Source organism: Paroedura picta, chromosome 1 (genome assembly GCF_049243985.1).
Source record: "Paroedura picta isolate Pp20150507F chromosome 1, Ppicta_v3.0, whole genome shotgun sequence".
NCBI classification, from domain to species: domain Eukaryota; kingdom Metazoa; phylum Chordata; class Lepidosauria; order Squamata; family Gekkonidae; genus Paroedura; species Paroedura picta.
In genome coordinates, this window is record NC_135369.1 from 24,579,211 (window position 1) to 24,597,362 (window position 18,152).

At 47.7% G+C, this 18,152-nt stretch overlaps 1 protein-coding gene across 6 annotated transcripts; it reads left to right on the top strand.

The window, feature by feature from the left end:
• Positions 1-2,809: 2,809 nt before the first annotated feature.
• On the top strand, positions 2,810-17,553 carry FIBP (FGF1 intracellular binding protein). Of its 6 annotated transcripts, XM_077328395.1 has the most exons (12): positions 2,874-2,890; positions 3,143-3,238; positions 3,807-3,984; positions 4,956-5,154; positions 6,489-6,615; positions 7,769-7,869; positions 8,263-8,396; positions 13,135-13,243; positions 14,418-14,481; positions 14,782-14,868; positions 16,876-16,973; positions 17,197-17,553. In XM_077328395.1, the coding sequence occupies exons 3-12, from the start codon at positions 3,900-3,902 to the stop codon at positions 17,264-17,266; spliced, it is 1,074 nt and encodes a 357-aa protein (XP_077184510.1). In that variant the 5' UTR covers positions 2,874-2,890; positions 3,143-3,238; positions 3,807-3,899; the 3' UTR covers positions 17,267-17,553. The 6 variants fall into 6 exon arrangements, with proteins under 6 accessions (XP_077184485.1, XP_077184492.1, XP_077184510.1 ...); XM_077328370.1 differs by lacking the exon at positions 3,143-3,238 and having other exon boundaries at positions 2,810-2,890; positions 3,804-3,984; XM_077328377.1 differs by lacking the exon at positions 3,143-3,238 and having other exon boundaries at positions 2,820-2,890.
• The last annotated feature ends 599 nt before the right edge of the window (positions 17,554-18,152 follow it).

Genomic DNA, 18,152 nt, shown 5'->3' on the forward strand with positions numbered 1-18,152 from the left:
ATGCATTGTTACAACATTCCAAAAGTATCACTAAGAGGCTTAGGACATCTTAAACATGAACACATTTATTGTGGTATTAGGTTTTGTGAGCCAGGTCCATTTCACCAAATTCATAAACTATTAGTTGGCCATACATGAATGTCCACGGACACACACAGGGATATCAGCAGAAGGACTGTTTAAAATGTTTGCATTGGCAGAGGCGGATCCTAAGATCTTCTGCAAAGCAGAAACGCAACCTCTGAACCTTAGCCCTTCCCTGTTCTTGGCTCAAGGAGTACGCTGAGTTCAGATTGCTCTGAAAATATTTTGGCTGGTCAGTCATTCTTCAGAGGACAATATAGGCAATTATTTAACTTCCGTAAGTATCGGGAGTAGAATCTGATCCATACACAGTCTCTCAGGGCATGGCTAGCTTGTATAAAGAAAAACTGCTTTTGGGGAAGAGGGTGGGGGGAGTTTGGTATAGAAGCATGATGCGAATCCCTGTATAGATGAGACCTAAACTGCACAGGACTGATAGCTGTGGAAAGAACATGTTTAGGTTTCTATAGCATAATCTGTAGCCAGCTACCTATACTAGACAGACAAGAGAACATTTGGGCATGGTTTTCTCTTCTCTGGGTGCCTGCAGAATATATACCTTTCAACCCAACTACAAAAACGGCATGAAAGCACTGCAGCTTTTGGAAGAGAGGACAACATTGTATGCCACCCGAAACGTCCTGGAAGAAAAATGGGACAGCAGCCATTAACACTTGTGCCTCAGAGGACAGACCCAGGCAGGAAATTAAATGAGGTTTAACGGAGGTTTCACCAGTTAACTTTGAGCCCTGCTGAGTGGCTATCACAGATAGAAATCCTGGTGGGAGAGTTGATCCAAGCCTCTGACGTGGCTGGGTGGGTGGGATGAAAACAAGCCTTTGTCGTGGCACTGGGAGAGGAGCCATAAAGGCTGGCAAGGGGGTGTGTGGGCCCCTGGGCCATAATGGGTTGGTTGTCATTTGCCTCAGCAAGCCGTACGTTATGCCACAACACTACAGAAGCTTCTGGAACAGGAAAGCACCCTTCTCGATTTTGGCCAAGAGCCAGGAAAGGAACAGCCAAGCAAGCTCTGTGGAGAAAAAGTTATGAAGCCGCTCTTGAGGGGCTGTGGTGGCCATTTGGAGAGCTGTTGAGGCCCATGGAGCAGGAGACAAGACCTGTTCGGAAGGTCTCATTTTTGGTGAGGCTTGTTGCAGGCATACTTTCCAACAGATTGTGCCCCATGTCAATGAGAAAGTGTGTATGGAAGTCAGGATTTATTTATACCTAGCCTTTCTTCCCACTGGGCCCCAAAAGTAGCTTACAGCATCCTTCCCCATGCTTCCATTTTGTCCACACGACAAGCCTGTGAGGTAGGTTGGGCTGAGAGTGCGGGACTGGCCCAAGATCACTCAGCGAGTTTCCATGGCAGAGTGGGGATGCAGATCTGGGTCTCCGAGATTCCAGTCAGACACTGTTGCTAGTCCACTACACATGTGTATTTGCTCTTTGTATCCAAATGATGGGTGTCTTTTTAGACATCAGAATCCAGTAGCTTAGATATGTCCTTGCTTTCCTTGAATTTCTCACTGGACATCTCCCCTGTGCTTTTAGCCAAGTAGCTTCACAAGCCCAACTGGGCAAAGAAATCTGCATAAGGAAATGTCTTGGACCTGTGTAGGAGGATACCCCTGTTGTTGCTAAGCAACAACTGATACCTGTCTTCTCTGCCCCTTCCCATGGTCCAACCAGTACAACCCACTCCTTCCTTTCCATTTGCTGGTGACAGAATCTCGGGAGGCCTTAGCATCTGAGGGTGCAATCCCTTATACACTTATCTGGCAATAAACACCACTGAATGCAATAGTGCGTCAAAGTAAATGTTGGCTTGAGCTATTGGTAACCACTGCATCCTAGCCTTCTCTGCTGTTCAGTAACCATAGATACTGCAGGACAAATAAATGACATGAGGCTTGAAAACCATGGGATACTGCATTATGTTACAGTACCTAGTATTATCAATACAACTCAGCTAAAGTTTCTGCCTCTTTGATTTCAAAGTCTATATTTTTCTCTCTCCCCCCCCCCTGGAATCAGTGGTGATAAAAAGTCCCTGTATTGATCTACCTCAATTAGCAAAAACACCTTTCCTGTTCAGTAACTGAAGGGTCAGGAAGAACCAATTTCTCCTGAATTTATTAAAAATTGGTAAAATGAGAGGAATCAAAGAGTAAGAATAAATGGGCAATTCTTGCAATTGAGAGAATTAAGCAGTGGGTTCCCATAATTACACTAAAATAGATTGCAAGATTTGTCCATTTATTCCTTTTATCACATTATAACTAAGCACGTGCCCACTGAGTTACCTCTCCTCAATTATTTTTTATTTATTTAAATAGCTATATCCTGGTTTTCTCCCCAGTGAGGACCGAAAGCAGTTTACAACACTGTTCTTCCCACTGAAGTCTCTCCCCTCCCAAACCCTTTCCTTTCTCTGGCTCCCCTCCCCCAAATCTCCAGGTGTTTTCCGACCCCGAGCTGGCCACTCGACCCACACACCTTTCTCCTCCCTTGGACCGATGCAGTTAAAGAATGACTAGGAAGAATTGCACAAGCCCTTCGGGGGTACAGACGTAATTCATGAGCACTAGGAGATCCCACCCTATAAGCCCAGGCTTCTAAGCAGCGCGTCTCAAGGACTCCTCGGTTTCTCCGGCCAGCTCGCTTTGCCAGCATCAGGCATGGCGTACAGGCACCCGCCTATTGGCATGCGCACATCCTCGGCGCAGAGTTACCCGGAAGTTGATGGCTGCGAGAGGTCACGTGAAAAGGCTCTATTCAAGTCCACGGCCATCAGGAAGGAGGGGTGAGGGCTGGGATGCCTGGGTTCTCTGCAAGGGGAAGGGGGTAGCTGGAACCAAGATTCCTGGCTTTTCTGGGGTGGGAATTGGAGGTCTGGCGTGCCCTGATTGAAGCCTCGGGCACGGGAGTGTCTGGAGAAGCAGGGATCGGGGTCCTGCCTCTTTGCCAGACGCTTAAGGGGTTGTTGTTTACCAGGTGATGTTATTTATCTCTGTGATATGAAAAATCTCAGCTGCCCGTTAAACTTCTGTTGCAGAGGCAAGGCATACTTTCCTCCAGGTTATTGGCCACCCTCCGTGGGTTGGGATGGAGAGACTGGAATGTTAGAAGGCAGATAGGTTTTGTTGATGGGGTAAGATTGTCTTTTCGTGTTCCCAGCGATATTTGTTCCTCGTGTTGAGGTCCCTGAACATGTGCAGAGTGCCCCTTTGAACAGAATGTCTTCTCTTTTGAAAAGGGCAAAGTGCATCTGAGCCTGCACAGAGAGCTTTCGCCTTGTGTGAAAATTGGCATACGGAGTATATTCCTTAAGAGATTCCTTAAGCCCCCCTCCCACCCATGCACCAACTTTTAACATCTTCCTGATTTGAAAATGGGTAGGGGGATGGATTTATTTCAAATGTCAGATGTGTTAGAGCTGGGGGATAGGGTAGAATGAGAGAGGAAGCCAAGGTACTTAGATTTTAGGGTTGAAAGACTTGTGCTGAGGATCTAGCCCTGTAAGCAAGGTATAATAGGCCTGCTTTGGGGAAAGAGCTCTGGGAAATTTGTGAAGCCCACATCCCCTGACAATGAAATGGAATGAATACCCTTCCCCTCAGAGACTGGAATGAGATATAAGACCCAAAAAGCAAGTCTATTTAGTGGTTGTGAAAATTGTATTTTGGGACAAAGCCGTCTCTTTCCTTTGTTGTTAGCAGCTGCCTGATTCATCTGAGGTCTGTAGGAGGGGTTGCTGGGGACTGAGGAGCCGGTGGCGAAGTCCAGGCCAGGGAGACCTGCCTTTGTGGGTCATGACTAACAATCTGGACATCTTTGTGGGGAACACCACTCTGATTGATGAAGAAGTCTATCAGCTCTGGCTGGATGGGTACTCGGGTAAGGCCTGCATTCCATTCTCTTTTTTGGGGGGGGGCGGGGTTTATGTTAGTGTAATGGTTAGAGCCTCTTTTGGCGTAGAGGGGTAAGGCAGCAGAAATGCAGTCTGAAAGCTCTGCCCATGAGGCTGGGAGTTCAGTCCCAGCAGCCGGCTCAAGGTTGACTCAACCTTCCATCCTTCCGAGGTCGGTAAAATGAGTACCCAGCTTGCTGGGGGGTAAACGGTAATGACTGGGGAAGGCACTGGCAAACCACCCCGCATTGAGTCTGCCAAGAAAACGCTGGAGGGCGTCACCCCAAGGATCAGACATGATTCGGTGCTTGCACAGGGGATACCTTTACCTTTAATGGTTAAAGCAAGATTTGTGCAAGTGGGGAATCTAAATGCATCACTATAGAATGGGCGAGACTTGCCTTGGCAGTAGTATGTACAACAAGGATCTAGGGGTCATAGTAGGCCATACACTGAACATGAGTCAGCAGTGTGACTCCGTGACTAAAAAGGCAAATGGGATTTTGGGCTGTATCAAAAGAAGTATAGTGTCTAGATCACGTGAAGTGATGGCACTGCTCTTGTTTTCATTGTCTGTATTTACTGGCGTTTTTGTTGACTTCATTTGGCTTATTTATGTTGCCAACTCAAATTGCTTTACTGCTATGATTTATTTTTATTGTTGTCGGTTTGCTTGGCTTTATTTTATTGTGGTGAGCCGCCTGGAATGAGACCAGCATACAGATGTTTTAAATAAACTCAAATTGACAGGTTCAGTCAGAAATCTTACAGCAAAGGAGGAACCTGAGGTGGGATTGAAAGAAAGGAAGAAGGCCATACGCCAAAGGCATTCTGGGAGGAAGTTTTGAGCACATGAGATAATGGGCAGTTATCTTACCTTTGTAGTCCTGCTACTCCTTGTTGAGGCTGCCCTGTGTGCAGATGAGTTCAGCCTTTGTTCTCCTTTGCTCTTCTGTAGTGAACGATGCCGTGACGCTCCGCCTGCGCAGTGGAATCTTGGAGCAAACAGGGGCTACAGTGGATGTGCTCCAGAGTGACACCATGGATCACTACCGGACCTTCTACATGCTGGAACGCCTCCTTCATTCGCCCCCCAAGCTGTTGAACCAACTGCTCTTCCAGATACCCCCTTGTCGCCAGACCATGTTGATTGAAAGGTGGAGTGAGATGCGGGTTGGGGCAAGGGTCTTTGAGGTGGGGTCTCCTGGAGGAAAGGCTTAGGTTGGCAGATGTGGTGGGGGAGTATGCAGTCTACTGAACATCACAGAACTTTTAATCAGGAAAATTGTGAAATCATAGGATCTCAGAAGGGTGTGTATGTGTGTGGTGGTAGCTAGGTTGTTTTTTTATTTAGTTAGATATTTATATCGTGCTTTTTTCGTCATTATATGTCTACTAGGGGCCAAGCCCATTGCATTCAGGAAGGCAACGGGTGCTAGATTAGGGGGTGGTAGTGGTGGAAGAACTCTGTAGAGGGCCTCTCCCTCCCCCCAGGACCTGGAAAGGCTGCAGGCTGGAGGCCCCTGGGAAGGGCACTCACCAGCAGGAGCAGCTCTCGTGCAGCAGGGATCTGTAGCCTCGGAGGGAAGTGGAAAGAGCAGGTTATAGTCAGGGGTGCGGGATGGAAGGTGATTGGCTGGCTGCTGGACAGACAGGCAAGCCGGTTGGAGGAGGTGTCACTCAAAGAAGGGACAACCTCTCTGAGTGGGTGTTAAGCACTGAGTAGCACTTAAGCCTAAGATTCCCTAGAAGATGGTTACCTTGTTGGACCTTTGATATTAGTAGACCCAAGATACATGTCTTAAAATATAAGGTTGCATGTTGAAGACTAACTAACGAAAACAAGGCTGTTATACCTAGGAATTAGTTCTGCTTATAACGTTTCATATTGTTTGAATAAAGTATTTGCCATCGCCAGCTTGAAAACTACTTTTTTCTTGTTTACACATCGGCTGACGGTCGTCTCTGCTTGAGACTCCTTCAAGCAGTGAAAAGTAGGGTATAAAAACCAACCTTCTTAAGTTGATACGCTAAAAGAGAAGAAGAAGAAGAGTTGGTTCTTATATGCCGCTTTTCCCTACCCGAAGGAGGCTCAAAGCGGCTTACAGTCGCCTTCCCATTCCTCTCCCCACAACAGACACCCTGTGGGGTGGGTGAGGCTGAGAGAGCGCTGATATCACTGCCCGGTCAGAACAGCTTTATCAGTGCCGTGGCGAGCCCAAGGTCACCCAGTTGGTTGCATGTGGAGGAGTGCAGAATCAAACCTGGCATGCCAGATTAGAAGTCCGCACTCCTAACCACTACACCAAACTGGAGCCAAAGATCTCCTATTTGTTGGGGACTATTCAGTGCTAAAGACTGTTTTGTTCCATAAGCCACCTTGGAGATCTGGCCCAGCCTCCATGCAGGTGATGTTGACTACAAATGCACATGAATCCTAGATCCCTTTCTAAAGTATCCCTCTGACCTTTATGTTGACTTTTCACACCAGGTATTATGCCTTTGATGAAGCTTTTGTGCGGGAAGTGCTGGGCAAGAAGCTCTCCAAGGGCACCAAGAAAGACCTGGACGACATCAGTGTTAAGACAGGAGTGACACTCAAGAGTTGCCGCCGACAGGTGCCTTCTGTTCTCGGCCTCCCTTGCATCCTCTCCTGCCCCATCTCATCAGTGTTTGGGACATTCAGTCCATGTGGAGGGCTGCTGGGATTACCTCTGCTCCCCCCCCCTTGTTCATTGATATGGAGGAGCATGGAAGGTGGATATCCCAGGTTGAGACAGGAGTTTGCATATTTGATCCCTTGCCTATGGGCTCTTCTGCTTTCTCATTTCCTTGCTTGTGTGTCTCTGCTGTGTTGTGTTTTCTTCTTTTCTGTGTTGGTTTAGCTAGTCGTTGAGTCAATATTTCTTAGCTCTACTTATTTATTTATGTAGCTATTTTTATTCCACCCCTCTTGGCCATTGCCACCTTGGGGCGGTGGACAACAGTTTGGTTAAAACGGTAAACAAGCAATAGATGATTAAACTTCTACATACAATTAAAACAATCCAATATCTATAACATCACAGTTACAATTAAGCCTGTAATTAGATTTAAGGAGGGGTTGGGGGGAAAGGGAGGAAGGGGGGGACAGGAAGAGAGACTGGACATTTTGATATGGAAGTTTTTCTAACTAGCCGTAACCATATGTCTGGCGAAAGAGCTCCATCTTACGTGCCCTGCGGAACTCGGCAAGCGTAAAACCCTGCTGGCAAAAAACCTGCTTTGGCATTATGATCTCTCTGGCATAAAACCCAGCAGTTTAAATCTGCAAGTTTTTATTCTGGGCATACAGGGATATCGAACAGACTAGGAAGTAAAACTTGTAGGAGAGGTGGGGGGGAATCCAAACCAATGTTCATGTTAAGTCATTTCCAACTTAATCAAGTTGCTTCCAACTTAGGGGCGTGCAAATGAGGGAAATGAGAAAGCAGAAGAGCTCTATGATACATTGATTTAATCCTGTCTCCTTTTGCAGTGAGGTGATCTTCTTATCTTTGTATGATGAAAGCGTATCTTCAATAGACCTTTATATATGCCAGTTTCATTTGAACTTAATTTTTATGGCTTCCTGCCCAGCCAACTGAGGAATTGTAGTGTGAAGGTGCTGTTTGTTACAAATCCCTCATCGTGGAACTACAGTTCCCAGGATTCCCTGAGGAGAGATGCTGGCTGTTACATGAGGTGCTTTCTTGGCGTGGATGGGGCCCCGACAACTGCCTTGTTTTTCAGTTTGACAATTTCAAGCGGGTCTTCAAGGCGGTCGAAGAGCTCCGAGGGTCTCTGGTAGAAAATATTCAGCAGCACTTCCTGCTTTCTGACCGGCTAGCCAGGTAAGGGGCAGGAATCATAGAGTTGGAAGGGGCCATACAGGCCATCTAGTCCAACCCCCTGCTCAACGCAGGATTAGCCCTAAGCATCCTAAAGCATCCAAGAAAAGTGTGTATCCAACCTTTGCTTGAAGACTGCCAGTGAGGGGGAGCTCACCACCTCCTTAGGCAGCCTATTCCACTGCTGAACTGAGGAAGAAAGAGGTCAGCATGGAACACCATGGGGTAAATGTTATTTTACTCTTCTCCCTGGTCTTCTTGTCCACCCAGGGAAGGAGGCTAATCTTGTAGTCCTTTGGCTCGATGGGACACCAATGGGTAGCGGGGACAGGAGAGAGGAGGCCACGATCCATAGTCATGCTCCTCTTACCTGGCAACATTGCCCCTCTTTTTCAGGGATTACGCAGCCATCGTCTTCTTTGCCAACAGTCGCTTTGAGACGGGGAAGAAGAAGCTGCAGTACTTGACGTTTGAAGATTTCGCATACTGTGCTGAGCAGATGATTCAGAACTGGACTTTGGGAGCAGTGGGTGAGTGTGGGGCCCTCAAAAAGGGTTCTGGCCCACAGTGTGGTTTTGGAGGCTAGCTCCCCCCCCCCCCCCGGCAAGTGCTTTATATTTGCCCTTTCTGAAGATCTTTTTAACAATAAGGAGCACCCTAGAAGCCAGTGGTTCATGGAAAATATAAACAGCCTATAGAAATTAAAATGTCCCAGCTGTGATTCAGGGGTTTGTTGGGATGAGAGCCTGGAGACCTAGAGTCATCCTGACGTGGAGAGCCCAGGCTAGCCCCATCTCATCAAATCTTGCAGCGTCATCCTCCGTCACTGTTATTCCTTGATTAGGCTTCCATACCGCTCTCCTAGCAAGCCAGCTCAGGGCAGTGTACGTCATGTTAAAAGCACCACGCTAAACACCATAAAACAATGAACAGTTAAATGGAATCTCTAAAAGTTTAACATTTAGACAGAGAAGGCGACTAGGATGGTTGCGGGGTTGGAATCCAGGCCTTACGAAGAAAGGCTGAGAGGCGTATGTGTGGCTTGGAGAAGAGGAGGGCCAGGCGTGATGGGATAGCTGCCTTTAACCACGTAAAAGGTAGACATGTTGAAGAGGGGGCCAACTTGTTTACTGCAGCTTTAGAGACTAGGATTAGTAGGAGCAATGGGTTCAAATTATGGGAAAGGAGGTTCCACTTAAATTTTGGAAAGCATTTTCTGATGGTGAGGTCTGTTCGTAGAAGGAGTCTGCTGTCTCAGAGGGTGGTGGAGTCTCCTCTTTGGGAAGTTTATAGGAGAAGTGCTATCCTGACTGGGGTAGAGTTTGGGACCCATCACACAATATTTATTATTATGTTTATTAGATCTGTAGGCCACTGCTCTTGGCCCAATCAAAAATAATACGGTATTAAAAACATAACGAGAATGAAAGACTAACCATCCAATCCCCCCTCCCATCCACCATTGTTTCCAGGCAGTGAGGTTACTCTTTTAGAAGAGAGGCTGGGGTTTTTGTAGCCCACTTTGCACTTCCCAAAGGAGTCACAAAGCGGCTTACACCCTGTGAGGTAGGTGAGGCTGAGAGAGCTCTGAGAGAACTGCAAGTGGTCCAAGGTCACCCAGCTGGCTGCATGTGGAGGAGGAATCAAACATGGCTCTCCAGATTCGAGGCCGCTGCTCTTAACCACTTCACCAAGCTGGGTCTCGAGCATATACTAATGAACATGGTCTTAATCAGCAGGCAGGTATATATGGGTTTAGGTGTTCCTTCAGGTGCCACAGTTCCTCATGTCGAAGAGTTTTAATAGTAACCAGCAGCCAGTGTTGAGCTTTGGAAAACAAAAGAACAAAGTGTAATTTGCACCAGTGACCTTCTGAACAGTCTTCAAAGGCAGCTCCACATAGAGTGCATTGCAGTAGTCCAACCTGCCTGTAATTATGGCATTAGTAAATGCAGCTGAATCCTGACTTGGTTGGCCAGCACTTTGCAGGAAGCAGTGAGGAAAGACTTCTCTCTCCACTGGGGCACAGGAATTGCCTTGCTGGATCATACCGAAGGTTCCTGCCATCTAATCCAGCGTTCCATTTCCTACTGTAGCCCAACCAGATACTTTTGGGAGGCCTAGTAGCAAGGCTTGAAGATCACAGCCTCCTGCTGTTGTTTGTCCCCAGCACTGGAGATTGAGAGATATACGGCTTCTTTATGAGGAGGTTTTGCTTGGTTAAGTCTTTGAAAATGTCTATTTGTCACCTCTGCACACATCCTTTCTAGCCTTTAACTCATTCTGAGAAACAACACTGGCTGGGCTACGAATAATGACCTTTCTCTGACCCTGGTGTTGTATAATGCCAGGTCTTAATGAGACTGCTGCTCTTCAGAGCTTTTTTTCATGGAGGCCCTGGCATGCAGGACTGAGATCTGGGTTCAGGAAGGCACCCAAAAGAGATGGCCCCACTTGGGTTCTTGGTCCTCCACCAATCCCAGACTAAGTGGGGGGACGGGACAGTTTGTGATACTAGTCTGAGAATCTTTTTCCCTTCAGAGCACTCCTTCCACCAATGATCCCAGAAATTGAATGTGTGGGTCCGGTGTGGGATACAGTGGAGAGTTGGACCATCTGTCTGGTGTACCAACCACCTAAAGTTTGGACAGAAACCCTGGCAAATTTTCTGGAGCTGGTAGCTGCATGGGCCTTGCCATTCCCCAGACTGATTATTCTGGGGTACTTTAGTGTTCATGCAGAGAAGACCAGTTCCATGCAGCATCTTATAAGTTGCTTATGAAATGGCAGTAAAGGCCACCAAAAGAGAATATTCTGCGGCCTCCACAAGTTCTTGCCCAACACAATTATTCAAGACAAATTCGGTTGCTTGCATTCTTAACTAAAGGATCACACACAATTACTCCATCAGCTATTAGCTGTGAGGCTTTTGCAAGCTTTTTTGCAGAGAAAATCCTGTCACTCCACCAGAATTTGCCTGCCAGCTTTGATACAGTCAGGGAACTGGAAGCTCCTTGTCTATCTCTAGATCCTGTTTTGGACCGCTTCAGTCGGCTCTCCTTAGCCAATGTGGACAGGAGTCTGGCAGCTCTTCAGGCAGCCTTGTGTCCCCTTGACCCATGTCCCTCGTGGCTAGTGAAAGCTGGTGGTGAGGAGTTTTCACACACATCCTGGGAGACTATTTTAGCTTTAGGGACCTTCGCGGAGAGGTGGCCACAGTTAGGCCACATGAAAAAACTGGGACTGGTGATTGAGTGAGCATTTGCAGAACAGGTCGAGAGTTTCACGGACGAAACATTGGTTCTTGACCTATTCCAATCCAGCCTCCGACCTGACCAGTGTAGAGACAGTTCTAGTTGCCCTTAAGGATGATCTCCAGAGGCAGCTGAATCAAGGTGGCTTGGTGCTGCTGTTCTTGCTAGATTTGAGAACAGTGTTCGACACTGAGTCTAGCTAATATGGGGATTTGGTGTACAGCCTTTAAATGGCTACAGTCCTTTCTCCAAGGCTGGGAAGATGGCACCAGGGGAAAGAACTTCCCCATGGCTTGCCCTGGAATGTGGGATCCCTCAGGGAACAGTTATCTCCCCAGTGCTATTTAACAGCTGTGTGCACCCCTCATCCAACCCGTCCAGAGTTTCAGGCTGGGTTCTCATCAGTATGTTGATGACACCCAGCTATTTCTGTTGATGAGCAACCATCCATTGACACCCCTAGATTCTTTGGCCAAATGCCTGGAGGCTGTAGTGAACTGGCTCAAGTGGAGTCAGCTGAAGTGAAGTCCTGCTAAGATGGAGTTCCTCTGGCTGAGCCAGTTAGCTGAAGATGAGAGAGTGCGACTTCCAGCTCTTGATGGGGTCCAGCTGACATCTTTGGTCACAGTCATGAGCCTGGATGCCTCCCTACCCATGGAGGCCCAAGTCACCAATGTTGCCCACTTGGCATTTCCTCATCTTCACTAAGCAGAATAGCTGGCCCCTTACCTGTTGGTGCCTGATCTAGCCACCACAATGTGTGCAATGGCCTCGACCAGGGCCAGGGCCTTTTCGGTCCTGGCCCCTACCTGGTGGAATGAGCTCCCGGGAGAGCTGCGGGCCCTGCAAGATCTTCCATCATTCCGCAGGGCCTGCAAGACGGAGCTCTTCCGCCAGGTTTACGGTTGAGGACGAGGCTAACATCTATGCCCCCCCCAGGGACCCGGGACCCAGGACCTGGGATTGAGATTGGGGATTAGTACCATCAGTATCCCCTCTCCACCTGCTTGTAGTAGGAGGGGGAGGTTGATTAGCCTATCTTGCCAGGTTAGCTTGCTAACCGATAATGTTTTATTGTAATTGTTGCTGAGGGTTTTTAATGGATTTTATTGGGGGTTTTAAAATGTTGTAACCCGCCACGAGCCGTAAGGGAGTGGCGGGCAATAAATCGAAAGATAATAATAATAATAATAATAATAATAATCTCCAGACTAGACAACTGCAACCCACTCTAGGCAGGTCTACCCTTGAAACTGCTCCAGAAACACCAGCTGGTCCAGAATGTGGCAACATACATCCTTAGCCGATGTGGACAGGAGTCTGGCAGCCCTTCAGCCAGCCATGTGTCCTTACTAAGACCCAGTGGAGAGCTCATAAAACACCAATGCTCTTCCAGCTGCACTGGTTCCAGATTGGACACCAGATCATGTTCAGGGTTTTGACTCTCACCTTTAAAACCCAACAGACTTTTGTATCTTCAGGACCACCTCTTCCACAATGTCCCTCAGATAGCGCTACGGCTGAGCAACCAGAACGTACTCAAGGTCTCCACACTTAAAGAAATAAAACTAGCCTTGACCAGGGCTTTTTCTACCTAGTGAGATCAGGGCCTGCAGGATTTAAAACAGTTCCACAGGGCCTGTGAGTCTGAGCTGTTCCGCCAGGCCTACGGTGGAGACCAGGAAAATGACGTCTAAAATATTGTGATGTCTAAAATATCCACCCCACTAAACCCTAATGAGAGGCAGTTTTTAAAAAAATTAATAATCTGTTGAATGAACCTTTTATCATATATATTAATGGATTGCTTCGTGTTATCAGCCTTCCCTGAGCCAGACAGGGAATGGCAGCATAAAGAACAAAGATGATGATGATGATGATTTATTTCCTTTCTGCCACTATTTCCTGATCAAACACATTTTTTGAGAGTAGCCAGTCTAGGGCGGGGGACGGGGGTGATTGAACATGCTCAGACCCGGCCTTGGTCATATCCCCGTCTGTTTTTCTTTGGCAGATGCCAAAGTGGATGACATGGATGTCGACCTTGACAAGGAATTCTTGCAGGGGCTGAAGGAGCTAAAGATTCTGATTACAGACAAAGACTTGTTGGATCTGCACAAAAGGTATCTCTGCTGGGATGAGGAGACTGTGCCGGTGAGGGGAGTGCTGGCGTTTTCTGTGAGAGGAGTGGGGTCTAGAGTGCAGGATGGGTGCCTTTCTGAGTCTCACTACGGACTTCTTGTATTTTACACCGATGCCCATACGTTCATCCAGGCAAATAGTTGATCTGTTCCAGAATACCCTGGAACTTCCTAATAGGATAGCCCAATGGTTGAGAGAGAAAATTCCCAGGCAGATGGAGTCTGTAAGGCAGGGGTAGTCAACCTGTGGTCCTCCAGATGTTCATGGACTACAATTCCCATGAGCCCCTGCCAGCGTTTGCACGAGAGGGTTTTCACCAGGGCAAATTCTGCCTTTCTAAGACCATTGGATCTTTGGATCTTAAGGGTGTAATTGCTTAGGATTGCACCTTAATCCTTGCTAGGAAACCATGAAAGCTAGCAGTGTTTTTTTTTTTTTTTAAGGTGAATGCTGAGTCCTAGGATGCCAAACTCAGCCTAGGGTAGATTCAAATGGGGTAGCCGTGTTGATCTGAAGTAGCACAATAAAATCAGAGTCCAGTAGCACCTTTAAGACCAACAAAGATTTATTCGGGGTGTGAGCTTTCGAGTGCAAGCACACTTCCTCAGACTTCCTCCTTACATGACACGGAATATATAGCAAAAATCAGTTCTGTTACATCAGTAGACTCACACAACCAAATGCAACTTTCTACTCCCAGAAAATTTTTGCAGCAATCATTCTTTATGTGGTTGTGTGACACAGTCTACTGATATAACATAATTGATTTTCTTCAGCCTAGGGTGTCACATTTTACCCTTGCCATGTCCACAGGCAGTCCTGAGTCTGCTTCCATGTGGGGGAGGTGTTGGGAATTTGGAACATTGGATACATGGGGGGCAGGGGTCATGAGCAACCCCCAGAGGCCTTAAATGTTCTCCCGTGCTCTTTGGACAGCTGGCCTCCTGCATTAGGAGATGCAGGTTGATTTCTGAAGAGATGGATACTGGAGCTCTGCCTTCCCTAGAAATCCTGCCTCATTCAGATAGCATGTTCTCCGCGCATGCTCAGAGGTGCTTCCACCTTTTCCAGGCTGGATGCTGTAAAATCAGTTTGGGGGCTTAGAATTCCAGCCCTCCTCATTCCTGACCTTCCTCCATATTGCTTCCTACACAGCCTGGTGTGTACATCCTTGAGAGGGAAGATTTCTGTGTTCAACGAGATGGAAGCCAGTTTCAAGGTGCGCTGTGGAAAACAGGAGATGGCTGCATTGTGACACAGTTTCTTAGGGTCAAGAGATCGTGAGCTCCCCTCCACCTGCAGCCCCCCTCCTCCCCCCAGGCCTATTTTCACCTCCCACTAGTGGCTGAGGCCTGCACCACCACTCTCATCATAAATCTGTGTATGACCCAAGGCTGTCATCTCTCCATTGGCCAGCAGAGAGCGGTGTTGTGCTTTAGACTGTACAGACCAGCAAGAGAGGGATAAGCTTCACCCTGTAGGCATGGGACTTCTGTGACCCTCCTGTGTCCCTTTGCAGAATCTCTCCCGGGCACTGATTAACATTGCTTCGAAGCTCACCCACAGCAAAGACGTGCGAGACTTTTTTGTCGATCTGGTGGAGAAGGTAAGCAGTGCCCATGACCCCTGCTTTAGATCTTCCCTCTGCATATCAATTGGAAGAGCTGTGCATGCAGGTATACTCTCAGAAACCAAGCAGATTCTTCCATATTGGTTTCTAGGGGTCCTAGATGCTGTGAGCCCCTGTAGCCATAGCCTGCCTCTCCGAATTGGATGGTCACTAGCTGGAATGTCCACCTTTTATCCTAGAGCAGCCTTTTTCAGCCCTTTGACCATGGAGGAGCCCTTGAAATAATTCTTCAGGCTTCGGAGAGTCCCAAAAGTGATGTCAGCTGGCCGCACCTCCCTGCCACGCCCTCCGAAAGGGCTGTCCCCAGAAGTGACATCACCACCAGTATCAACAGGCAGGCTCAAGGAGAACTGAGAGGGTGGGGAGAACCACAGGAGGCAGTTTAAGGTGGGAGTAGGTGTGCAGGCTCTGCCCTGTCCCAGGCACAGAAACCACAAGAGAACTCACTCATGCTCAGAAGGGGAGCAATGGAAGCGGCTGGCTCCCTAGCTTGTGGCCAATCAATTAAAGCAGGGGGGGGGAAAGGCCACAATCCTCCCCCCTCGTTGGGAATCTCTGCCTTAGAGGCGCCTGCCTTGTTGTGGGCATTAGCAAGATCAGGGCCCATATTGATGTGCTGTGTGCATCCTCAGAGGTACCTTCTTGCTTCCACACAGTCCCAAAGTAGAGCTCCTTTGAAAACTGTTCCTGGTTCAAATGAACCCTTGGCTGGCCTTTGGTGATGCCTTCTTTTGTTGTCTCTTAAAAGGGAAGAGACATCCCTGCCTCTCCCACATCACAGTTGGCTGTAGTCAGTCATCCCCATTTCCTCAGTTTTAGATCTTGTGGAGTATGAGGATCCTAAGTTTCCAGGCCTGTTTCTTTCTCATAAGAAAAAGAGCATCACAAGGCATGAAATTGTAGCTCTTTGCTGCTTAACATACTTGCATGTCCTTGTGGATGGCAAGAGAGGCACCACTAAGGACGGAGCACATGTCGTTATTCACACTGGACTAGTGCGTCACTCGGGCCGCGCAGGCAGGTTCCATGGACAGTTTTTCAACAGTTGCTTGTACACGTTGAATGTGGCCCATGTAGGAACTGATAAACAAGGACCAAGTTTCCTTGTTGGTCTCCCAGAAACCAAATAGAAATGGGGATCAAGGACCAAACTACCAGCTTGTAGGGGCTTAATTTACCTCAGGATTTTCTTCCTTCCAGTCAGGCCCAGCCTAGGATCTAGGAGTCTTAGTAGACCATACATTGAACATGAGTCAGCAGTGTGACTCAGTGGCTAAAAAGGCAAATGGGATTTTGGGTTGTATCAAACGGAGTATCGTGTCCAGATCACGGGAGGTGATGGTACCGCTTTACTCTGCTCTGGTTCGGCCTCACTTGGAGTACTGTGTTCAGTTTTGGGCACCCCAGTTGAAGAGGGATGTTGACAAACTGAAGCGTGTCCAGAGGAGGGCAACAAAGATGGTGAGGGGTTTGGAGACCAAGACATATAAAGAAAGGTTGGGGGAGCTTGGTCTGTTTAGAGGGGATCTGATAACCATCTTCAAGTATTTAAAAGGGCAGAATAGAAATCAAAACAGACATTTACACAAAAAAAAAATCAAAATTGAACCATAAACTGCCCCACGTTCAAATCTCTCGGCTGTTTTGGCCACCAAGTGACTTTGGGCCGGGGGGATTATGATGATAAAAACAGAAGACAAAAGAACCCCATCGGCTACCCTGGGCTGCTTGTAGGGAAGGGCAGGATTAGAATGCAGTACAGAGACCCTTTTGTGGCTGCAGACTGCTTCCACTACGGAAATGTTAAAGATATATCATTCATAGGTAATAGAGGCTCCTTAGAGCAAGGACCCCCTGTTTCCCTGCTCTGTCATCCTGCTCAGGAATGGGGGGGAGGTGTTGCAAAGTTTCTGGTTCCCCCCCCCCCAATTAACACACAGTACATCCCCCTCTTCTCGCATCACTGGTTGATTTCTTTTGCAGTTTGTGGAGCCCTTTCGGTCAGACAAGTGGAGCCCTAACGATGTGCGCCTCTTCCTGACGCAGTACACAGTTTGTGCTCACACGCTGGACGCTTTCAGGTTTGCCGACTCTCCCGGCCCCAGATGGCTTCCCTCTGCCACCCTTGCCTGGCCTCCCTTGTCTGCAGGGGCATTGAGAGGTGCTGGTGAAATCTTGAGTTGTTTAGAAGGAAGGCCCGTGTGGGGGATGGGGGTGGTGCATTTTGATCTTGCAAAGCTAAAGCCCTCCTCCTCAATTTCAGAAGCTTACCACTTTGTGACGTCCCCTTTCCTTTCCTCGCAGGCACCAAGTTCTTTGGGAGAGATACATGGGCACGCTCAAAGCCTGCCTTCTGAAGATGTACCACGACTGACCGACCAGCCAGCTGTGCCTGGCTTTTGTTTGCATTTCCCCCCTTGGGGAAGAGATGAGTTCTTGGCCAAAGAGTCTACAAGCCCAGCTGGAATGGGTCTCTTCGCTGGTCAGATCTCTCTCTTTCTCTCTCCACCCCCCCGCAGTCTTCAGAGGCAGGGGGCTGGCTAAAACCAATTTGTATTAAATAAAGGACTCGTTCTTTGACACCCTCTTGCCTGATAGTGAACCCAGTTGAAGAGCATTATGCTCCACCTGCAGTACTCATTAAATGGCAAAAATGTTCCATATGTTCTCTCTTCATTTAGTTTTTACTTCCCTCTTCTATCAGCATTAAATGTTTCAGGGTCCCCCCTCTGTCTTGTTCAGCTTAGTATTCATTCCTTTAAATAGGATTCCCAGACTTACATATGTATGGTAAGGAGGCACTCTGTACATGCACTGGACATTTTTTTTCCTTTCTCCTAGCACTGCCTAGTATTGAAGCTCCAAACCTCAAATTTCAGCACTGCACTTGGCCTGAGGCCATTCAGTTTGCTCAGAGATGAGGCAGGATTTTAACTGAGGCTTCTCAAATCAAGGAAGTAGTCTTTATTTGACTTTATTTTTTGCTGAAAAGATTTATATCCTGCTCTTTTATAAAACGATCGGGGCAGCTAACATGGGGAAAAAACTTGTCACATCTGCAATAAAGCAATTTAAAACCTCATTTTCACCAACCACCACAGTGTATGGACTTTCTTGCTCAATTACAATTACACCCCAGTATCCATTCACTGTCCAAGAATTGTCAACAAAAGACTTCCTAGCAGTGTGGTGTAGTGGTGAAGAGTAACGGCTCCTAACCTGGCAAGCCGGGTTTGATTCCCCACTCCTCCTCCACATGC